The 24,755-nt window shown below is 46.3% G+C and overlaps 1 protein-coding gene across 1 annotated transcript in view; it reads left to right on the plus strand.

Annotated features, from left to right (window-relative positions):
- KIDINS220 (kinase D interacting substrate 220) overlaps positions 1–24,755 on the plus strand; it is a 386,704-nt gene that overhangs the window by 92,709 nt on the left and 269,240 nt on the right. The window contains exon 6 of the mRNA XM_030198900.1: positions 17,336–17,437. Coding sequence (XP_030054760.1) covers positions 17,336–17,437 — 102 coding nt within the window. The remainder of the gene's footprint in view (positions 1–17,335; positions 17,438–24,755) is intronic.

A 24,755-nucleotide genomic window follows, 5' to 3' on the forward strand; every position in this document is an offset into this window, starting at 1 on the left:
TTCCAAACAGTGGCCAAGCCAAGTCACAAGTACCGGGCAAAAACTCAAATTGTGGCAACACTCCATACTACAAATCCCAGGCAAAGCAGTTGCTTCCCATGTCTGCCTCAGTAGCAGACTATGGACTTTTCCTCCAGGAATTTGTCCAAACCTTTTTTTTAAACCTAGATACGCTAACTACTGTTACCACATCCTCCAGTAAAGAGTTCCAGAGCTTAACTATTCGTTGAGTGAAAAAAATATTTCCTTCTATTTGTTTTAAAAGTATTTCCATGTAACTTCCTCAGTTGTTCCCTAGTCTTTGTTCTTTCGGAATGAGTAAAAAATTCATTTACTTCTATTCGTTCTACACCACTCAGGATTTTGTAGCCCTCAGTCATATCTCCCCTCATCCGTCTCTTTTCCAGTCTGAAGAGCCTTTAGCCTTTCCTCATACAAGAGGAATTCCATCCCCTTTATCATTTTGGTTGCCCTTCTTTGAACCTTTTCTAATTCCGCTATATCTTTCTTGAGATACTGCGACCAGAACTAAATGCAATACTCAAGGGGCCTCTAGCAGTCACCAGGCTCCTGTGATTACTAGAGGCCCCTTCTCAGCAAAAGGACCTAGAAGACAAACTTTCACTCCAGTGGAAACTGAACCACTGCAAACTTCACTATATTTTAAGCTCTGTCCTCCAGTATTTGAGATGCATCACATTCCCACCACATATGGAAAAACGTACCCATTCGCCTTACACATCTTCTATAATTAGATGAGTCTTGAGCCCCTTTTGAATAATTTATTTGGTGTCACATAAATTCAAGATACGATCTTCTTATATACTGCATTTTGCCTATGAGCCACTGAAAAGGAACACTTTTGGATTCACTGATACATCCTCCTCCATTGGCTGTTGTCTGGGGAGACCAGGCCACCACATGAAGTTGTTCCTGCTTTGGCTCTTACCAAAGTCCTGATCAATCTGGAAAGTAAACCTTAAATCTTTTATACAATCAGATCTCCAATTGGTGGTGCGACCCTCATTGGGACACTCTAATTTTCTAGGATAGTAACAGTGTTTTAGTTGAAAAGATTGATAAAAGGGGATCCTCCCCCCCCCCCCATCTTCATCTCTGTCTCCTTGAGGCCCTCATGATCAAAAGCAAACTCCGGTGCTAGAGGCTGTTAACGCCATACTAGCGCCAGAGTTTGCTGCCGACCCATGATCAGAGCCCTCAAGCGCCTGAAATAACGCACTTGAGGGCTCTTAGCGCAAGTACCATGCAAATGCATGCTAAACAGGGCTTCTAGCGCAATTAGCTTGCAAATGCATGCTAATCAGCGCTTAACGCATTCATCCCCAATGATCAGCGTCCAGCGCGCGAAAGATTGGGTTGCTGGGTGCGGCAAAATCAACGCCAGCTCCGAGCTGGCGTTAGATTTTGCAGATCATTGGGGAGGAATGGTGAGCCCTGTCCAGCATGCAGTTGCATGCTGGCAGGCCCCCGTTCTCCCCCCCCCCCCAAAGCAAACGCGATCAGGGGGCTGGAGGTCCGGTGTGCCCCCCCGACGATCCCACTCCCTCCATGTTCAGGGAGGGCTGGAGATCCAGTGGGTCTCAAGCCCCCCCCAAACCCCCAGAAATCGAGAAGTGGCCGCTTCTGGCCAAAGGCTCTCCCACCCAGCGAGGGGGGGGGGGGCTGGAGGTCCGGTGGGTCTCCAGCCCCCCAAACCCCCAGAAACCGTTGAGTGGCCGCCTCTGGCCAAAGGTTCTCCCACCCTCCCATCCATCGACTGGGGGGTTGGGGGCTGGAGGCCCGGTGGACCTCCAGCCCACCCCAACTCCTCCCCCCCCCCCAGCGTTCTACTTCGAATACCTGGTGGTCCGTGGTGACAACACCCCCTCTTGGCCCCCCTCCAGGCCCCCCTATCTTTCGTTGGAGGAGGGACGCAGCATGCCTGCCTCCCTCCTCTTCCAGTCCATGCCGATGCAAAATGGCGACGCCCAGCACCGCCCATTGCATCCAGCCCCCAACCCCCCAGTCGATGGATGGGAGGGTGGGAGAACCTTCGGCCGGAGGCGGCCACTCAACGGTTTCTGGGGGTTTGGGGGGGCTAGAGACCCACCGGACCTCCAGCCCCCCCCCCCCCCCCATCACTGGGTGGGAGGTGGGAGAGGGTTTGGCCACGACATTTTCTGGGGGTTTGAGGGGGGGGGGGGGCTGGAGACACACCGGAGCTCCAGCCCTCGTTGTTCGGGCCTCGGCAGGCTGTTTGACAGGTTTGGGCTTTTGACAGCCCAGACTTGTCAAACAAGTGCGGGAGGATTGTGCTGAGCGCATGCTCAGGCGCAATTCTCCCGCACTCAAACATGATAATCAAAGATAATAGCGCTGCTTAGATTTGCATGCATTATCTTTGATCATCGATGCAGAAAAGCCCTGCGCTGTCCCGGCGCTATTTTTAGGGCGCTGTTTGGAACAGCGCGGGGCTTTTGATCACGGGGAAGACGTACAAGTATTATTGTGGATTGGATCTCTGAAACCAACCAATCCCATTTTGCATATTAAATATGGTCAAAAAACACTTCTATACCAAACCAATAATGTGTTCTAAAGTCCTTTTATAGCACTTTTTTTTTTATTGAGCTGCTAGCCAAATACCCACCTCCCACAGCCCTTGCTGCCCTGTTCCATTAATAGTTCCTTTTAGTCAGCCTCATGAGGTATCCAGCCATATCAATTTCTGTAGCATTATTCTGACTCTGAACCCTTAACAATCTGCTATATACTTTCTTCCCCACCCCTGTTCCTCATGTAGAGTCTGCAGCTTCTTGTTCCAAGCTTTCTTTATCCTTGCAGAAATCTGAATCAGAATATCCCACATACAGACTTTTCTGATCATCCTGATACTCCAGTCTAGACAAGGTGCTATGTTACCCAACAAGCAGATGAAGGCAAAGACACATGGCTTTCAGTGGAATAAGTAGTGGTGCAGCCCTGGAACTTGCTATTATTTTTTCTCTGCCTCCAGGAGATGGTGCAGTTTGTTCTGGTGCATCAGGATTCTTCAGTACAAGCCTGACTTTCTGGGGTGTAAATTACAACCTTAGTCCCCAACCATGGGAACCTCTCAGGGATTGGTCTGGGTACCTCGGATTTGATTGAGCTTGGATTGGGTTTATTAGTTTGATTATACTGCTTAGCACATTCATGTTTTAAAACGGTTTAAATAAAAATGACAAGCCATCAAACATTATACAAATTTATAATTAAACAGAACAGAATATAAGTCAAATTAAAAACCATTTTCAATCCAGGTTTTTAAAACCTTGCAGAATCCAAGATTGCTAGTTAACCTGCCGAGAGCATCAGACCAGGAGTTCCATAAGGTTGGTCCCATATAGCAAAAAGTCCTATTTCTTGTAGATGTCAATCTCGCTGTTTTCAAAGACAAAAGCTGCAACAGGCAGTGCTGTGAAGAGTGCAGAAGAAAAAATGTTCTTGTTTAACCAACCTATTGGAAAGATATATTGGTACACTGATGCAGAAGGCCTTAAAGACCAAACACAACAATTTAAAAGTAATCCTGGCAGAAATAGGCAGCCAGTGTAAGTCTTTCAAAATTGGAGTAATGTGATCTGATATTTTTCCATTAATTATCAGGTGTGCTGCTGTATTTTGAACTAATAGAAGTCTTTTAAGACTAGTCTTTGCCAGGCCCTGGAGCAGTGAGTTACAGCAACCTGTTTGTCACAAATGCATGAACTATTTTTATCAAATTTGACTGATATAAAAAAGGCTGCAGCTGGCAAATTATTCGCAGGTGGTCTGGTAGAGGTCCTGCTGGGCCTCTACCATTAAAGGTATGGGATTTCTCTCTACCCTCTCCTGATTTCCAAGCCTTTTTTTTGTCAGCTTGCACTAAAGTTACTGAGGGCTCTTTGTCAACCCTTTCCTCCTCCTGACAAACATATAGAGAAGTTCATAGAGACTACATATTTACTTTCGGGAATAGCAAGGTCTGCACAGCTTCAGTTGTCTTATGGGTTAATATTTAGCAAGTGACCTCATATGTATATTGGTGGTCTCACCACACCCAGCTAGGAACTGGCTTGCCTCTTTTATCGAAGCTTCAAGGAGATCCTGTTCTAGCAGCACCTTTAGACCCACTGTTGTTTTTACAGGGAAGGAACTACATGATGACTGTCATGGTTGGAGAACTGGAGCGCTGTACTATCTGGGGCCAACTTTGGGGGAAGTTGTCTCTGCAGAAGGGAACAGTGCCTCAGTGGGGACAGGGCTGGTATCCCTTATTTCAGTGGATAGAACTCTGGGTAGTTCTCAGAAGGGCCATGAAAGTCAGTAGTCCTATAATCCTGGTTGGTCTTAGCACCGCCCCCCCTAACCACCCAGTACTTCTTATTTCTCTTGATAACTGGATATTGAAAGGCAGGAGTGGTCTGGTGGTCAGAGCAGTTACCTACATCCCATGTGCTTCCATCCTACTTCTTTCCTGGTGATCTTGGGCAAATCAGTGGGCCTCCTATTAGGATCAATTTGGGCTAAGATGCCTAATTCTAACCTTAAGGGTGTCAACTCCAAGGGTCTTCATGATTCCTTTATAATAGGAGCAGATTACAGTGCTACTGCCTCCTACTGGAGAACAAGCAGTGAGGAATGTAAAAGTGTGTAATGGAATTTTGTTTTGGTTAGCACTCTGAATTTATTGTTTTTTTTCTTTACATTCCCCTATGAGTGGATGTAAGTTGTAGCTCCTGAACAATACTGGCAAGCAATGAAACAGGCCAATAACTATAAAAATTAAAGTTAATTTATTTAAAAGTAAGTAGCAGCAAAAGATAAAATAGTGAAATTAGAATGTGAGACTTATGCGCTGAACAAGCTAGGATGCCCAGAGAAACACAATAAACCTCTATTTTATTTTGAGAATACTTATCTACAGAGTAAACAACAACTTTCCCTACAGGCCTAAATTATGCCTCCTAAATTACCCACTACAATAACAGAGCTGCATACAACCTGTTATTGAAGATGAATATCTTCTCCCTCCCCCTTGGTGAGGTTGCAGGTGTGACAGAGTCAGGCTGGCAGAGGAACTCTGAAGTGGTGCCACAGTACAGAGTCAGGTGGAGAAGCCCAGCCAAGGATATGAGCTGCAATAGCACTGAAACTAGTCAGCTCAGATGTAGGTACTTTCTTTATACCCCTTGGACCAGAGGCCTTCTCTAGAGATGTTAAACATTTTGTTCTGTTCCAAACATCCTGACTTAGGTCACTCCAAGAATATCCATTTTACATCATCCATGTTGCAATTTTGGGAACCTTGGCTCCGAAAGTCTTGTTACCTCACCTCAAAAGTGACTGAAGGTTATCTTGCTCTCAGTACATGTTCTGGGCAAGAAGTTTCTAATGCAATATTAGTCAGGTGGCTCATTAGTTGAGTCGACCACAAGCAGTTCCTGCTAAGGAGCAAATTTGAGCTAAAGTTAACTCTGCTATAAGGCACAGCCTGTAGAACAAATTGCAGAAGGTAGATAAGCTCTATATTGCAGCTATATACGCAGGGGACTAACCCCCTACACCTTACTTGGAGGAGGGTACGCCCTTATCTTGTAGAGCCATAATTAGAAGAAAGCATAGTATTCAGGGGCCTCCATGGAGAAAGATTGAGTCTCTTTGTAGGCCAGCTTTATTTCTACTATTACCCTTTTTCCTGCAGTTTTAGCCAATGGCTCAGTTTCTGCAGCCTTCCATGTTGGGTTCAGCATCCCACGGATGAGCCTATGATAACTTTCCTGCAAGTAACAGCATACAGAGGAAAGAAGTTTTAAATATCCCCTTGCAGAACATAGCAGCTGTTGGGCAGATTTCTGGCTGGTGGGTCTTGCGCATAGGAGGTATGTGAGGTTATGAGCTCCTTGGTTGGTCCCCATGCTACCTCATCAGGGTTAGTTTTAGACAAGGCTGCAATAGTTCTTGAGAGATTTTGCACAATTTTTGAACTTTTGGTGCACTGTCATCCATTCAAAAATGGTAACGGTTTTGGGGAGATGCTCTGGTACTTAGGGGCCAAATGTTCACAGGCTTGCCGGAAATCCTTATGAGAAGGTTCCTCTGCACATCATACACTTCCCCCAATTCTCTTCATAAGAAAATAAGAATAGCCATACTGGGTCAGACCAGTGGTCCATCCAGCATCCCACTTCCAACAGTCAGGGCCGCTGAGAGGGCAGGGTGGGAGTGGCAAAATTCCCCGGGCCAGGCCTCCAAGGGGGGCCCGGCGCTGGGGTCTCTCTCTCTCTTTCCTGCTCCTGACGAGACTCGGGTGATTGCGTCCCAACAGACCCCCCTTGGAGGATGGGGAGGAGCAGACACAGCAGGGCTTCGGGCCAGGGCCTCTGGTTTAGCTGGCGGGGGTCCTCCCCAGGCCCCGCCAGCAGAAGAGGTCTTCCTGCAGCACTATTGAGACAGACATATGGAAGCCACTGCTTGCCCTGGGATTGGTAGCATGGAATGTTGCTACTAATCAGGTTTCTGCCAGGTACTTGTGACCTGGATTGGCCACTGTTGGAAGCAGGATACTGGGCTAGATGGACCATTGGTCTGACCGAGTATGGCATATTCTTATGAACTTACTTTCTTCCCTGAGCCTTCTCTTTTCTAAGCTGAAGAGTTTTAATCTCTTTAGCATTTCCTCATATGAGAGGTGTTCTATTCCCTTTATCATTTTGTCATTCTTCTTTGAACCTTTTCTAATTTTACTATATCTTTTTTGAGATAGAGACCAGAATTGAACGCAGTACTCAAGGTGAGGTTGCGTTGCCATTATTCTTGGTCTGTTTACCATCCCTTTCCTAATAATTCCTAGCATTGTGTTTGCTTTTTTTGGCCATCTCCACACACTGGGCAGAATATTTCAACATATTGTCTACAATGACACCTAGATCTTTTTCTTAGGTGCTGACTCCCAAGGTGGACCGTAGCTAGCATCAAGTAACTATGATTTGGATTATTCTTACCAATGTGCATCACTTCGCATTTGTCCACATTAAATTTCATCTGCCATTTGAATGTCCAGTCTTCCAATTTCCTAAGGTCTTCTTGCAGTTTTTTACAGTGGTGTAGAATGAGTAAAAGTGAATCAATATGTGTGTCTGCCAGGTACTTGTGACCTGGATTGGCCACTGTTGGAAACAGGATACTGGGCTAAATGTGCCATTTGTCAGACCCAGTATGGCTATTTTTACATTACGCTCTTATCTTCTGCTGTAAAGACGAAGCAAAGAATTCATTCAGTCTCTCCACTGTGGCCTTGTCCTTCCTGAATATACCCCTTTTGCTACTTGATGATTTAACGATCCCATGGATTTTCTCATAGGCTTTCTGCTTCTGATGTACCTGAAAAAGTTGTCACTGAGTTTTTGCCTCTTTGATATGTTTCTCTTTATATTCTCTTTTAGCCTTATCAGTGCTTTGCATCTAACTTGTCAGTGCTTATGTTACTTCTTATTTTCTTCATTCGGGTCCTTTGTCCATTTTTTGAAGGATGTTCTTTTGGCTTTAATAGCTTCTTTTGCTTCCCTTTTTAACCATTCTGGTTGTTGTTTGCTGTTCTTTCCACTTTTGTAAATACATGGTAAATTTGATTTTCTGCCTGTCATTAATCCTCAAGTTGGATTACAAAATTAAAAATAAAGTATATACTTAAATATATATTAAGCAGTCATATAATTCATATATAAAACAATCTCTCTCCCACCCTAGTCTCATCTACGTGCCAAATCAGTTAGTGACTTAACATGTATCAGCACAAACCTAATCTGTTATGAAAAATGTACTGTGCTCGCAATAAAGTTGGCCTGTTTAGCAGCTATGCCTTGTTTGTACTTTATACAGAGTTAGTAAGTGTAAATACTCTGTATTATTTGGTTTATTCTTGCTTCAGCACCAAGGTCTTTCTGCTTAATTGTTTTCCATTTATCTCCTGTTATGGAGAAATCATGCAGTATGTTCATCTCTCTCTATAGTTTCCTCTTTTTTATTGATGAGTTGTTGTAGTGACCTCTCGTGGCTGAGAACCTTGCTGCCTATAGATTCTATTGAGTAACCAGTTCTGTTTGCCTTACAAGCAGTCCTTGATCTAATCTTTGCTGTTGATGTTTCTTTAAAAATTCTCAAGAGCTCTTACAATGGGGCTGTATTTGTACCATCAGATACAAAGGTTTGCATTCAACAGATAAGTATTTTAAATACATTTGGAATGTATATGAACCATACATGTAAAATTTTGTAAAGTTCAAAATACCGAGAATTCCTTTACCCTTCTACCCCTTGGAAAGATGTATCTATATAGAATGCATGTGAAAAACTGGCAGTTCCTTTTTTGGGTAGACTTTATGAACCCTTAATTGTTCTGTTTTCTGTTTCTATATAATGTTTTTCTTTAGATGTGTTTTCTTTTTTGTTTGTTTTTTTCTTCACTAGTGTCCTTTTCCTTTTTTATTATCCTGGTGCACATTTTCCTTCTGTTTGCCTTTTCTTCTGTTTCATTTCCTTTTCCTTGTGCAGCCACAGCCATTATTTGTCATTGTGCAGTCGTGTACCATTTCTCCTCCTTTGTCCTGGTGGCAGCAACAGACTTCTTTATTGGCAAGGTCAGGCTGACACCTGATTCTTGAGAACTCCCAGCCTACTCTGCCCCTTTTCTATTTGACAGGCAAGGAAAGGAACTTGTTGACCTAAGCCACTATCTCATGCCTATGAAACTGTATCGGCTATAGTTAAGGTGAAAATGTGAGTGAGCAAAGTGAAAACAGGCATGAACAGGGTCGGCATTGGAGGGGGTGGGGTGCAAACAGGGCAGCTGTTCTGGGCCCCAAGCCCCAGGGAGCCTCCAGCTCCATGTTCCAGTATCTCTTCCCCTTCCCTCACCCCCAGTCTAATATCTCTGCCCTCCTTCCGCCTCCTTCCCTTAGTCTACCTTAAGACCTATTTTTCTTCACAGGGGTTATCTTTGTGACAGCGATTCTGATATGCTGCCTGCGGCCAATGCTGGAGCTTTCGCTCTGCCACATCATGCCTCTCTTGATATAACTTCCCATTTCTACCTGGGTAGAATGTGGCAGAAGGAAAGTTTAAAGGCCGGCCACAGGCAGAGTATCAGAATCACTGCTGTGACAGTGAAGAAAATATGCTTTAAGGAAGACATAAGAAGAAGGGCTGGGGGGGGGGGGGGATGCTGGATGGATGGAAGTAGAGGGATAGATGATGGGCCCTGGGACAGAGATATTGATAGTGGGATAGAGGGAGAGAGATGTTGGACCTGGGGAGGGAGAGAGATAGTGGACAAGAGGAGACAGGGAGGGAAAAGAGGAAGAGAAATATAGGAAATTGAGGTGTAGGGAATGGAGGGAGAAATGCGGGATGGGAGGGAATAAAAATGGAGATATGTTGGACACGGGGAAGGAGAGGAAGAGATGCTGGCTTATGGGGGGGGGGGGGGGTGGAAGGATGGCGGGAAAAAGAGATGGAGAGAGGGGAAGGACAACAAGAAACAGAGATAAGAGATATGGTGGTCTATGGAGGGGAGAGATGTTGGACCAAAAGGGGGGAACAGGAGGGAAGAGAAACGGGATAGAAAAATGCTGGGGGATGGAGGAGAAAAGACAGGGAGATATCAGGCTACAAGGGTGGGGGAGGCAGAGTAGATGCTGAGATACAAGAGGCTGGAAATTCTGGAACCAGGTGGGAGAGGCAAATGGGGGGGGTGTCAAGGAGATGAGTGAGAGGAGCATAGTGAGTAGAGAGGGTAGAAATGTAATTGAAAGCAGATGGTAGATTGAAGGGAATAGAAGATGGGAAATGGCTAGGGGGTGATAGGAGATGTAAAATTGATAGGTAGCTGAAAAATAAAAGAAGGATTAATGGACAGAAAAGTTAAAAAGGGGGGAAAAAGAGCTAAAAGGGGAAAAATCATTCTACAAGGACAAGCAAGTTGCTTGTTCTCACGTGGGTCGACGTCCACGTCAGCCCGGGAACCGGCGTTTTGCAAGAGCAAAAAATAAACTTTTGCCAGAGTCTTCTGGCACATGTGCGGACTAACGTCTCGCTCGCCGTGTGAGCGCATCTCCTCAGTTTTTTTTTTTCCGCGATGAGGTGCGGCAGGTTCCTCCTGTGCTCCTTGTTGAGGCCTGGGAAAGGAGTCTTCATTTTTTCGCAAGTTTCACTGTTGCTTTGATTTGTTTAAAAAAAAAAAAGACTTCCTCTTTTATTTTTGGCTTAGTTTATTTTTCCCTTTAATTTTAAGTGTTCTTTCTTTTTTGAGTGGTCAGGTTCTCCCCTTTTGTACCCTTTTGTTTTTGGCACAATTGCGTCGTTTGATTTTGCCAAAGCCGTTTTTCCTCCCATGTCATCGAAGACACCCAGCGGCTTCAAACATTGTACTCGGTGCAACCGGACCATCTCAGGTACCAATACTCATTCTTGGTGTATCCAGTGCCTTGGGCCCGACCATAGCCCAGCTGCTTGTAGTCTGTGTCTTCGTATGAAGAAATGGACTCAAGTGTCTCGAGAAGCCCAGCGAGAGAAACATTTTGGGGCTCGGTCTGGCCCTTCGACATCGGTACCGAGGTTGGCGGTGTCGGCGTCGACATCAAAGGAGGCATTGACATTGGGATCAGAGGTAATGTCTGCTGAGAGACCAAGTCGCGCTGGGAGCAGTGAGCCATCGAGTGTGTCTCCACCTGTCTCGAGGTCTCCAGTTATGCAGGCCCCCCCGACCCCCGAGGAGGCTTGAGGATTCCACGTCATCCTTATCGGTACCGAGGAGTCTCGATGACGGATGTCGAGTGAAGGCGAAGAAGCACTGTCATCGATCTCCTTCTACACACTGTGCCGGGAGCTCCGGGGCATCGAGGGACTAGGCACCCGAATAGCATCGGCGCCGAGAGGACCGTTCCCCCTCTATACAAGATGTGCCGATGTGTCTGTCTCCTGGCAGCCCGGTACCTGTTCCTGAACCTCGACAGATTCTGCCACCAGTTATTCCACCAGCCCCGCAGCCTTCTCCGATGGTGGCTCTCGATGAGTGCATCCAGGCCCTGCTTCCAGAGCTTCTGGAAGGACTGCTGCGCTAGTCTGCTTCAGTGTCAGGGGTGCTTGCGCCTTCCGTACCATCTGCTGTAGCGTCGTCTGGCCCTTCACCTGTGGTGAGGTCCCTGTCCTCGGTGCCGCTTGCGGCATCGGTGTCTGCTGCCACCCAGGCGGGCGTTGGCCTCTCGACATCACCATCAAGGACATCGATCCTCGGTGTCGAGGCACTCTCAGTTTCGGAGTGTTCTGAGAGAGGTCTCATCCGATACTGGAGCATTCATGGGAGTCACAGGAAGATCCCAGGTACTTTTCTTCTGACGAGTCCTATGGGATTCCCTCTGAACCTTCACCTTCACCAGAAAGGAGACTATCTTCTTCGGAGAGTCTGGCTTCTACATCTCTTTGTTCGGGAAATGGCTACAGCTATTCCTTTTCCTATAGAGGTTGAGGATGAGCCCAGGGCTGAGATGCTCGAGGTCCTGGACTATCCTTCTCCACCTAGGGAGGCTGTGACGGCTCCTCAACATAAGGTACTGAAGAAAGTCCTTACGCGGAACTGGTTGTACCTTCTGTCTGGGCCCGTGATCACAAAAAAGGCTGATTCCCAGTATCGGATTCACGGTGAACCTGGGTTGATGAGGACTCAGTTACCCCACTATTCCCTGGTGGTGGACTCCGTCCTCAAGAGAGCCAAGAGTACTAGAGACTATGCCTCGGCGCCCCCAGGCAGAGAAGCTAGGAGATTGGACTCTTTTGGGAGGAAGATGTATCAGGCCACTATGCTCGCCACCTGAATCCAATCTTACCAGCTATTCATGAGCGTCCACTTGTGGAACTCGGTGAGGCAACTGTCTAGCCTTGTTGACGCCCTCCCTCCGGAGCAGGCGAAGCCTTTTCGCCAGGTGGTCAGGCAGCAGAAGGCATGTTGTAAATTCCTGGCCAGGGGCTCTTATGACTCTTTTGATGTAGCATCCAGAATCTCTGCTCAGGGTATAGTGATGCACAGACTCTCATGGCTGCGTGTCTCTGACCTGGATCATTCGGTCCAGCAGTGGATGGAGGATGTACCTTGCCGGGGGTATAACCTTTTTGGTGAAAAAGTAGAGGATCTTATTGAACAGATCAAGAAGCATAATGATGCTATGGATTCTCTCACCCGCTGGGTGTCTTCTGCTACAACCTCCTCAACTAGGAGGTAATTTGGTGGGAAGAGGAGTGCTCCCTATACCTATGCTAGACATAGGTACACTCCGGCTTCCCGACAGCCTACCCAGGCTCAGCCCCAGCGAGCTCATTCTCGTCAACAGCATGTGCCTAAGGCCCCAGCAAAAGCAAGGGGATGGGCTTTTGACTGGCTCCAGTTCAGCATAGCCGCGGTAAAAGTGCCAGTTCCGGACGACTTGCCGGTTGGAGGGACGTTAATGTTTTTTTCACCAAAGGTGGCCTCTTATAACCTCCGATTGGTGGGTTCTTCAGATAGGCCATGAACAAATTCCTAGTCCAAGAAAAGTTCAGGAGGGTTTCCCTGGGCACCCTTCTTTCCATGATTCAGGAGAATGATTGGCTATGCTCTCTGGGCTTAAAGGATGCTTACACACACATCTTGATACTTCTAGCTCACAGGAAGTATCTTCAATTTCGGCTGGTAACATAGCTCTTTCGGTACCGTGTACTGCCCTTTGGCCTGGCTTCTGTGCCCAGAGTGTTTACAAAGTGTCTAGCTGTAGTCGCAGCATCGCTGCACAGTCTGGGAGTGCATGTGTTTCCTTATCTCGACGATTGGCTGGTGAAGAGTATCTCGGAGGATGGTGCTCTGAAGTCCATGCGAATGGCTATTCTGGTGCTAGAGCTACTGGGGTTCGTAATAAATTACTCCAAATCTCTCTCCTGTCCAAAAATTGGAATTCATTGGAGCACTGCTGGACACAAAGACAGCTCGGGCTTATCTTCCCGAGACACGGGCAGACAACCTCCTGTCCCTGGTGTCCATGGTTTGAGCTTCTCAGCAGGTCACATAACGGCAGATGTTGAGACTTCTGGGCCACATGGCCTTCACAGTTCATGTAACTCCTATGACACGTCTACACATGAGATCAGCTCAATGGACCCTAGCTTCACAGTGGTTTCAAGCTGCGGGGGATCTGGAGGATGTGATCCAACTCCCCACTGATTTTCGAAATTCTCTTCAGTGGTGGACAATCTGGTCCAGTTTGACCATGGGATGACCATTCCAAATTCCTCAGCCACAAAAAGTGCTGATGATGGATGCGTCCCTCCTAGGGTGAGGAGCTCATGTAGATGGGCTTCCCCCTCAAGGAGCCTGGTCCTTCTGGGAAGCAGGTCTTCAGATCAACCTCCTGGAATTGCAAGCGATCTGGAACGCTCTAAAGGCTTTTAGAGATTGGCTGTCCAACCAAATCAACTTGATTCAAGCAGACAATCAGGTTGCGATGTATTACACCAACAAGTAGGTGGGCACCAGATCTTGCCCTCTGTGTCAGGAAGCTGTTCAGATGTGGCTTTGGGCACGCTGTCACGGCATGTTTCTCCAAGCTACTGGGTGTAACAAGCAGGTGTGAACAACAGTCTGGCCGACAGACTGAGCAGGGTAATGCAACCTCACGAGTGGTCACTGAATATGGGCGTGGCCCGCAAGATCTTCTTAGCATGGGGCACCCCCCTCAGTGGATCTTTTTGCCACTCAGATCAATCACAAGGTCCCTCATTTCTGTTTCAGGCTTCAGGCCCACGACAGACTAGCGTCAGATGCCTTTCTCCTTCATTGGGAACAGGCTTTCTGTATGCGTATCCTCCCATACCTCTAGTAGGGAAGACTTTGCTGTAACTCAAGCAAGACAGCGGAACCATGGTCCTGACTGCTCCCTTCTGGCTGTACCAGATTTGGTTCCCTCTTCTTCTGGAGTTGTCCTCTGAAGAACCGTGGAGATTGGAGTGTTTTCCAGCCCTCATCACCCAGAACGAGAGGTCGCTTCTGCATCCCAACCTCCAGTCTCTGGCTCTCACGGCCTGGATGTTGAGAGCTTAGAATTTGCCTCCTTAGGTCTTTCAGAGGGTGTCTCCCTGGTCTTGCTTACTTCCAGGAAAGATTTCACAAAGAGGTGTTACTCTTTCAAATGGAGGAGGTTTGCCATCTGGTGTGACAGCAAGGCCCTATATCCTCTTTCTTGTCCTACACAGACCCTGCTTGAATACCTTAGAGTCTGGTCTCAAGACCAACTCCATAAGGGTTCACCTCAGTGCAATTAGTGCTTATCATTGGCGTGTAGAGGGTAAGCTTATCTCTGGACAGCCTTTAGTTGTTCATGAGAGATATGCTTTTGTCAAGGCCCCCTTTCAAACCTCCGCCAATGTCATGGGATCTCAACGTCGTTCTCACCCAGCTGATGAAAGCTCCTTTTGAGCCACTGAATTCCTGCCATCTGAAGTACTTGACCTGGAAGGTCATTTTCTTGGTGGCTTTTACTTCAGCTTGTAGGGCCAGTGAGCTTCAGGCCCTAGTGGTAGATGCACCTTATACTAAGTTTCATCACAACAGAGTTGTCCTCCGCATGCACCCTAGGTTCCTACCGATGGTGGTGTCGGAGTTCAATCTGAACCAGTCAGTTGTCTTGTCAACATTTTTTCCCCGACCTCATGCCCACCCTGGCAAAAGCAGTTTGCACACCTTGGACTGCAAGAGAGCATTGTCCTTTTACATGGAGTGGACTAAGCCCTTCAGACAGTCCGCCCAGTTTTGTTCTTTCGATCCCAACAGGAGGGGAGTCGCCATCGGAAAACACACAATGTCTGGTTGGCTGGCAGATTGCATTTCCTTCACTTATGCCCAAGCTGGGCTGACTCTGGAGGGCCATGTCATGGCTCATAATGTAAGAGTCATGGCTACGTCAGTGGTTCAATTAAAGTCAGCCCCCATTGAAGAGATTTGCAAGGCTGCTATGTGGTAATCAGTCCACACATTCACATCTCACTACTGCCTTCAGCACGATACCCAACGCAACAGTCGGTTTGGGCAGTCAGTGCTGCAGAATCTGTTTGGGGTTTAGAATCCAACTCCACCCCCCTAGGCACGTTTTCCTTCTGTTCCAGGCTGCACTCTCAGCTAGCTGTATATAGTTTCAGGTTAATCTATGTTATGTCCTCACCGTTTTGGGGCCCAGTTGACCAATGTTCATTGTTTTGAGTGAGCCTGGGTGTTAGGGATACCCCACATGTGAGAACAAGCAGCTTGCTTATCGTCGGAGAAAGCGAAGATATTTACCTGTAGCAGGTATTCTCTGAGGACAGCAGGCTGATTGTTCTCAAAAACCCTCCCTCCTCCCCTTTGGAGTTATTTGTTATTTCATTTGCTTTTTCATGTAACTGAGGAGACGTGCTCGTGTGATGGGCAGGAAGTCAGTCCACGCATGCGCGGTGCGCGCTGCATGCACACCAGAAGACTCTGGCAAAAGTTTGTTTATTTTTTGCTCTTGCAAAACGCCGGTTCCCAGGCTGACGCCGATGTCGACCCACATGTGAGAACAATCAGCCTGCTGTCCTCGGAGAATATCTGCTACAGGTAAGTATCTTTGCCTGTCAGAGACAGGTGTAACGAGGAAATGGAATAAGACAGGAGAAAGGAGAAAAGAGAAATGAACAGCAGCTACTGGAAAGAGAATTAGCAGAAGAAAACCAAAGCACAAAAGAGAAACTGAAACTAACCTAATGGAAAAATGCAATGTTTATACAGCAAAGCTAGAAAAAAGTGTTTTATTTTGAATTTATTAACTGTGATATGTACATCACAGATGTCTTTGAACTGTGTTCATATTAATCAAAATACATTTTTTGTTTTTATTTCTCCAGTGTTGCAGTACTTGTAGAATTTAACTTATTGGGGTTCCCAGTTAAATATTTGTCTTTACATTTCTATTTCTAATTTGTGATCCCTTATTCTGTATTTGGTGAGAGTCTGTGTTTTGCATGTGAAGAAGCCATTTAAAGTTGTTTTATATGTAATTGTAGTGGCGAGTGGAGATATCAGTAGAGGGGACTATGGGTCCCTGTCTTTAATTTCTGCCCTGGGCCTCAGCATGTCTAACACGTCTACAGAGATGGTTTTAACATATGCTGTTTTTGTTTGTTTATATATTCATCTATCTTCCTAGTTCTTGATATACCGCACGAGTCCAGGCATGGCTATTGTGCGGTTTACAAAAGTAAAATCAAGGAGTGCAGAGACACACAGGGAGAAGAGTGGGGAAAACAGATTAATTGAAGACTCAGAAAATAGATGCGTTTTAAGCAGAGTTTTGAATGTAGCAAATGATGTCTCCAGACAAAGATGAGACGGCCAAGAAGGCTGAAAATGATGACCTTATGCAGATAATTTCATCTGCCCGTTTTCCCTTACTGTTACACTTGCTGACTGGCTCCAGTTTCATTCTGATTTCCTTACAACTAAGAATCCTATGTGCTTCTGCTCTGCTTGTACTGCTAGTACACAATTGTAACTTTTATTCCTTGTTGGATTTACTGTATCTTGTTTATTTCTCTTGATCCTTGCCATTTAAGTTCTCCCAGTCTCTTCTCTAGAGTAAAGGAATGTTACTTCCTTCCTTTTTCTCTCTTTACTCTTTATCACTATAACCTGTTTTTATGCCATTTTGCAAACTCTCCTCTTTTTCACTTCCCTTTTCATCTCTTCTTTCCCCAAGAGCTCTTCTCACTTCTTTTCACTTCTGATTTTCCTCACATTTGAATGTTCTTCTGTTGTTTTTCTGATGTTTGTTTCATTCCATCTATCTTTAATCCTTCTTTCTATCTTGCATTATCATCTCTCTTCTGGAGCCCATAGGAAGCCATGTTATGTTACAAGGCTAAGACTACTGCTTCTTCCACTTCCTCAGAGCATGGGTAAAGGAATTCCTTACCATGTTTTCTGTTCTGTCCTGAACTAGTTTTAGGACAAAGAGATATGAGGAGGTAGGCAGGGGACTCCTGATTTATATCTTAAGGTAGAAGAGTTGGCATGAATGCTGCTGATGTTTAATTTTGATTCCTCAATTTAAATTCAGCTTATAGCAGATGCTATTTTTTTTATATCCTATAAACTAGTAATGAAATAGAATTCATTTTTCAGCTTTGCATTTACCTTTGTTTAAGAACTATAATATAAACTGTTATGACTATAGAGGCAATTTTTCTATTTTGTGACAGTTTTTTTTCTTTCTGACCCAAGCAATACAGTGTTTACCCAGTCATTTGGGCAGCAGGCCGAGGTCACTCAGATATTGTCCATCTTCTACTGCATCATGGAGCTAAAGTCAACTGTTCTGATAAGGTAGGTTTTTCAGGATAAGTTTATCTGTTGAAATAGAGGATAACATTATAATAAATTCAAGTCAGAATGCTTACTTTATTTAAATATTGTTTGCTCTGTGTGTATGTATTGTCGCTCCCTGCATGCAGGCTTGAGCTAGGGTTACTTCTCAGGGAGAGGTTCAAGGTGGCGACCATCTTTCACTTCTGATCTCAGGCGAACCCATCCTCCCAGGCATAGTTCAGAAAACACACAAGAAAGTCTTTAATCCACACCAGGTTTTTATTCTCCCCATGACTTCAGAAACATTGGACATTTATGCAGTAAATCTCAGTTACAGAGGAATGGAAGTGGAGGAGTTGCCTAATGGTTAGTGCAGTGGACTGAGATCCTTAGGAACTGGGTTCGATTCCTACTGTAACTTCTTGTGATCCTAGGCAAGTCACTTAACCCTCAATTGTCCCAGGTACAAAAAAAACTTAGATTGCGAGCCAGTAGGGACAGAGAAAGTACCTGCATATAATGTGTACAGTGCTGCATATGTCTAGTAGCACTATATAAATGATTAGTAGTAGTAATTATCCACCTCTGTTACTTGGGCACTATGGCCCAAACCTGTAGAACCAGTCCCACAAAAGGAAAACTTGACATACCCCAATTACAACCAGGTGCTTCAATCATATAAGCTTTCACTGTTCCTCCTCAGCATGCCAAACAAGAGTGTCCCTGTCCGATAGGGCTGACTTCAATTCCCTGGCTCCCTTATGTTACCAGGGCTGCTGTAACCTTATTGCAGATGTCAGGCTCCTCCTTTTCCTTCTCTCAGCACTAAATCAAACAGGTTTAAATTTCCAGCGCTTTCTAATGTCTGCCATCCATTTCTAACCGTTCCTCCTCCAGGGCATTTAAAGGTACAAAGAGGAAGGCTCCACTGAATCCTTTTACTTCAAGGAACCTTTCTACATTTTCTTTGGGCAGGCAACAACAAAATAAAACAAAGCAATTCCAAAGTTTCCCTTTTACTTCAAAACACAGGGTCCAAAGGAAACTACAGATTGGGCTCTCTGTTCGTCTTCCTCAGTAACTAATGTCCAAACTTGACTGGGAAACAATTTAGGGAATATCTTAAGACTGTAAAAGAATGGCTTCTTACTTTTAGCTCATCGTTTTCCCCTCTGCTTCCAACTGTTGGGCTGTGCCACAAACAAAAACCCTTGCCAGTGGGAAACTTGCCTTTCTTGAGAAAAAAAATCAGTAGCACAAAAATCCAGTTTCACTTTGCTGTATAAAGAACTGGCATTTAATACCCATATCTTCTGAGACATTTCCAAACATTGGGGCAGTAGTACCCAGAATTTCTAGGTCAAGGACATCTTCTAGTTCCAGGGCTAGGCTGCTCTCCTCTCTGCCTCTGCCTGAGACCGTTTTCAGGGCTGTGCACTGAGTCACAGAAACTCAGTGCCCCATCCTAGGAAATATATCACAGGGATTCCTACTTCCCATTGGCTCCCTGCCCTTCTCACTACATTCCCCAGAGTGCCTGGCTTGCCTGTGTTTGTGATTGCCTGGCATGTAAGAATTAAACACCCACTGTCTACCTCACCCCTCTTCAGATACAGAGAAAGTCTCTACTTTCTTTCTTAGGTATTCATTTACACTGGTTTTAGGTAGGGATCCTTATATTCCCAAACTAAGGATTTTCTCTTCTCTGAGCAGGGTAGGCATTTCTCTTGGGAGGTTTCTAACCCCTCAGTTTACTACTACTACTACTATTAATCATTTCTTTAGCGCTGCTAGATGTATGCTGCGCTGTACACATTATATGCAGATTCTTTCTCTATCCCTAGAGGGCTCACAATCTAAGTTTTTGTACCTGGAGCAATGGAGGGTTAAGTGACTTGCCCAAGGTCACAAGGAGCTGCAGTGGGAATTGAACCTAGGTTGCCAGGATCAAAGCCTGCTGTTAGGAGCTTTACCCAAGCAACTGTTTTCACTAAAGACTTTTTTTAATTTTCATTCCCTAGTTAAGGCTTACTTCCCTTGGGTTACTTTATCTAGTTTCTTTACAGAGGCATTTCCCTCCTTTGAACCTACAGTAGGAGATTCCTGTACAGACATTTTCTGTGGCTTGACTGACCCTACTCTCCCATAGTAATCCCTGGGCCTTTGGCCAGCCTTACCAGAGCTGTTCTTGCCCCACTCTCCCCTGGATTGCTCTAATAAACCCTGGGGCTTGGCTGTTTTTCCCCACTTCCATCTATGCCTTATAGCTTCTAAATTGGAACCCTTTAAGGTTCCCTCTGCAACTCTTGCCTTAATCCTGGTGCTCCTAGGGGCATTACATTTCTTTTTACCTCCCATGTCGACTCCAATGTATACGTGTGTGTGTGTGTCTGTGTTTGTAGATAGATTCCCACACTGGCCAAAGTGTAATATAAAGGATATCGTTAGATGGCTTAAAGTTGTTACACTTTAGGCCAAAGTTTTGTTTTCTACTTTTTCTTAACTAAAATATTAAAAAATATAGAATTTTATGGCATTTGTTTCCAGGCGTTTTTTATTCCCACGACCTTATCAACAGTATGATATTTGTACACTGCTGTGTATTAAGGTCCATTGGGCCACCAAAGACTCCAGGTTACCGTCTCACATTAGAAATGCAAATTAAAAGGGGAATGTGTATGCAATTTCCTGAAAACGCTATATGTTTTAAGCAAAGTTTACTGATTTATTAGGGTGGTCAAAGAGTTACACCGAGGGAGAGTGCTAGATGCAGTGTATTTAAATTTCAGCAATTCTCTTTACACATTTCCACTTAGGTGACATAAATAAACTTGAATACCTTTGATATGGGCTTCAAATTGAGTGGATCATAAACTAGTTCAGTGGGAAGTGACAAAGGATGGTGGTAACTGGAATTTACTTGGAGGATAAGTGCGTTACCAGTAGTGTGCTGCAGGGATTGATCCTTAGTCTGTTTTTAAAAAAATGTTTTTCTAAGCAACTTTCTGGATGACCTGTCTGGAAAGCTTTCCTCTTGGTGGATGATACCAAAATCTGTAACAGGGTAGACATTCTGAAAAATGTAGATAACATGAGTGATCTAGCGATGCTTGAAGAGTGGTCCAGAATTTGGCAGCAGAGATTAATGCTACAAAATGCAAGGCCATACAGTGGGCTGCAAAATTTGAGAGAGCAGTATACAGGGTGCTTCTGTGCATGAATGGTGGGACCAGCAGAAGTATATTTGGATGCATAGGTCAGGTGGAAAATGATGTTGATGCTGCTTCATAAGACTGGAGAGACCTCATTTGGAGTTCTGTGTTCCTAGCTGCTTTTTCCAGTGAGCAAAAGAGGCAGCTGTCCCAGGCCTCTACATAGAGGTGGGCCCAGCTACTTAAAAGAGGAGGGTTATCAGATCACCAGGCCCAGACTTAAGCTGTCTGAGGACGAGCAGGTCATAATTCTCACAAGTGGATAACATGGGCCCGCATTGCCCGGTCCGCAGCTTATGACAAGCTTTGGAAGACCTTTGTGGAGCATGAGACATGCTCCACCATGCATGTGCGAGTGCCTTCCCGCCCACTGCGAGAGTGCGGTTACCTCAGTTATTTTTCTACAACGGTGAGGAGTGGCTGCTTTTGGTGGCGGCTCGTCACACTCCAGTCTGGAAAGAGCTTTTTTTGGTGCCTTCCGGCATGTTTTTCCACTTGGTTTTCGATGTGCCCTTATTCGGGTTCCCTTTTCCTTCCCCTGTACAGTCTTAGTTCATTTTCTTTTCTCAAGTTTTAAGTTTCCTTTGTTTTCTGTGTCATTAGCCCACGTTTAGGCTTTGACTTCGGCCGTTTTTTTCCCTTTCTTTTTTCTGAATCCTCGCTCCTTTTTTCTGGCACCATTGCTTCGCTTGATTTGGCTGCAGAGGTTTTTCTGTCCATGTCCACTCAAGTTCCCAGTGGCTTCAAGTGCTGTACCCGGTGCAGTTGGACCATCTCTGTCAAAGATACCCATTCTTGATCAGAGGTTTTTCTGTCCATGTCCACTCAAGTTCCCAGTGGCTTCAAGTGCTGTACCTGGTGCAGTCGGACCATCTCTGTCAAAGATACCCATTCTTGATATCTCCAGTGTGTAGGACCTACCCATAACCCTGATAACCTTGTCCTCTGTCTTTGGATGAAGAATCGAACCCAGAGTGCCAGAGAGGCTCAACGCGAGAGGATTTTTGGAGCCAGGTCCGATGCATCGACGTCGAATGCTGCACTGGCATCTGAAACGTTGGTCCGCATGGCTGCTACTAGACCTGTTGACACTGGGAGCAGTAGTGCATTGAGTGGGTCTTCACCTGTTTCGATGGTGGCTGCTGTTCAGGGTCCCAGCATCGGGACTCGACCCCAAGGCGGCATGAGGTCTTGAAGTCTATCTCCTCAACGCCGAGCTTCGGGCAAAGCCCAAGAAGCATCAGCATCGATCGTCCTTGACGCATAGTGCCAGGAGCTCCGGGACATCGAGGGATTCAGCACCTTGATTGGCCACTGGGCTTGATGGACCTTTGGTCTGTCCCAGTATGGCAATACTTATGTACTTATGTTGGTTCCGCGAGGACCGCTCCCCCTCCATTCAAGAGGTGCCGCTGCGTCAGTCTTCCAGCAGTCAGGATCCAGCTCCCTTCTCGGCCCCATCAGTTCTGCAGCCTATCTCTGAGTCGGCATCCCAGCTTTTCCTGGTGTCAGCCCTCGACAAGTGCATCTGGACCTTGGCCTCTTGCAATGTTGTGCATCGGCATCGGGAGTGCTTGTGCCTGTCTTGCTGCCCATTGCGGCCCCACTTGGCCCTCAGACTGCGGTGCGGCATCCAATACCGGTGTTGCGTGTGGCTCTGGTGTCGACTGCCACCCAATGCGGTACTTCCTCGATGTCTGTGGAGGAAGCTTCACTGGAGTCGAGGTGGGAGCCTACTCCTTGTTGCCCTTCTTGAGGACATGGTTCCTTTAATTCGAAGCAGGCTTGGTCTCAGCTCTCCCATGAGGAGTTTTTGACCAACACTGATTAGGAGTGCTTATGGGAGTCAGAGGACGATCCGCGGTACTTTTTAAAAGGATGAGTCCTATGGCATCCCCTCTGAACCCTCCCCTCCACTAGACAGGAGAAAATCTCCTCTGGAAAGCCTTTCTTTTCCCTCTTTTGTGAAGGAAATGGCTGAGATTCCATTTCCTTTAGAGGTGGAGTAGGCGTCCAGGGCTAAGATGCTCGAGGTCTTGGACTACGAGTCTCCTAGGGAAGCTGTGATTGTCCCTCTCCACGAGGTACTCTAGGAAGTTCTTGTTTGGAATTGGGAGTCCCCTCTGTCGGGCCCTGTCCTGCCCAAGGACACTATGTACCAGATCCACAGTACACCTAGATTTGATAAGTTCCAGTTGCCTCATCATTTTGTGATGGTGAAATCCACCCTCAAAAGAGCCGGACGTTCTAGAGACTATGCTTCGGGGCCCCCAGGCAAGGAAGCTAGGACCTTGGACTCCTTTGGGAAAAAGGTGTTGCAGGCCTCTATGCTTGTGTCCCATATATAATCTTACCAGCTCTTCACGAGCATGTACTTGTAGGACTCGGAGTGCAAGTTGCTAGACTTGGCTGACTCTTTCCCACCAGAGGAGGCCGAGTTGGTATGCCAGTTGGCCAAACAGCAGAAGGTGTGTCATAAGTTCTTGGCCAGGGGTGCCTATGACACTTTTGATGTGGCATCCAGGATCTCTGCCCAAAGTATAGCAATGTGCAGACTCTCATGGCTGTGTGTTTCTGACCTGGAGCTGGCGGTTCAGCAGAGGTTGGCGAATGGGGATAGCCTTTTTGGAGAGAAGTTGAAGAGGTTGCTGACCAAATTGAGAAACATACTGATACGTTCTCTTCTCTCTCCCACTGGGGTGCCTTCTGCATCACCCTCCTCATCTAGGAGGTCTTTTGGCAAGTCAAGGAGGGCTGCCTACTACTTTCAAAGATGTAGGTACGCCACCTCCTCTCGCCAGCCTGTTCAGGCTCAGCCCCAGCACGCTTGTTCTCGTCAACAGCATGAGCCTAAGGCCCCTGCTTCTCCCCAGTCAAAGCAAAGGATGGGCTTTTGACTGGCTGCAGCAGAGCATAGCCGCTGTCAAAGTATCCGTCTGGGTGAGGCTGAAGTTTTTCCACGAAAGGTGGCCCCTTATAATGTTCGACTGGTGGGTTCTCCAAATAGTCTCGGATATGCCCTAAATTGCCATCGGAAACCTCCAAATTGCACACCAAAATCTCATTACTACAGCCCTCGGCATGAGCAAGTACTTGCAGAGGAACTCTCCGCTCTTCTAAAGGACCATGTGGTCAAACCCGTTCCACCAGGGGAAGTGCAGGGATTCTATTCCAGGTACTTCCTCGTGCAAAAGAAAACAGGGGGGATGCGTCCGATCCTAGACCTTAAAGCCCTGAACAAATTCCTGGTCATCGAAAAGTTCAGGATGGCTTCCCTGGGCACCCTTCTTTCCATGATTCAGGAAAATGATTGGCTATGCTCTCTGGATTTAAAGGTTGCATATACAAACATCCTGATACTTTCAGCCCACCGGAAGTATCTTCAGTTTCTGCTGGGAATACATTACTTCCAGTACCGCATGTTACCCTTTGACCTTGCGTCGGCTCCCAGGGTCTTTATCAAATGCCTAGTAGTTCCCTTATCTCGATGATTGTCTGGTGAAGAGCACATTGGAGGATGGTGCTCAGGAGTCCATGTAGAGGACTTTTCGGGTGCAAGAGCTACTAGGATTCATTCTAAGCTACCCCGAGTCCCATCTTCACCCTGACCAGCAATTGGAATTCATTGGAGCACAGCTAGATAAGCACAAGGTTTGTGCTTTTCTCCCGGGGCTGAGAACAGATGCCCTAACCACACTGGTTTCTCAGGTTTGGACCTCTCAGCAAGTCACAGCTCGGCATATGTTGAGGTTGTTGGGCCACATGGCCTCCACAGTTTTTGACTCCCATGACATGCCTTCATGCCTTCACATGAGATATGCCCAATGAACCCTGTCCTCTCAATGGTGCCAAGTCACGGGAGGTCTGGAAGATGTTATCTAAGTGTCCCCAGAGCTTGCTCACAGTCTGTTGTGGTGGCCCATTCGATCCAATTTGACTGTGGGACTTCCATTCCAAATTTCTCAGCCACAGAAAGTGCTGATGACTGATGCATCTCTCCTGGTTTGGGGAGCTCCATGTGGATGGGCTTCACACTCAAGGTCCTTGGTCCACCCAGGAAACGGATCTCCAGATCTATCTCCTGGAACTTCGGGCAATCTGGAATGCTCTAAAGGCTTTCAGAG

The sequence above is a fragment of the Microcaecilia unicolor genome, chromosome 3, assembly GCF_901765095.1.
Source record: "Microcaecilia unicolor chromosome 3, aMicUni1.1, whole genome shotgun sequence".
Taxonomy (NCBI): Eukaryota; Metazoa; Chordata; class Amphibia; order Gymnophiona; family Siphonopidae; genus Microcaecilia; species Microcaecilia unicolor.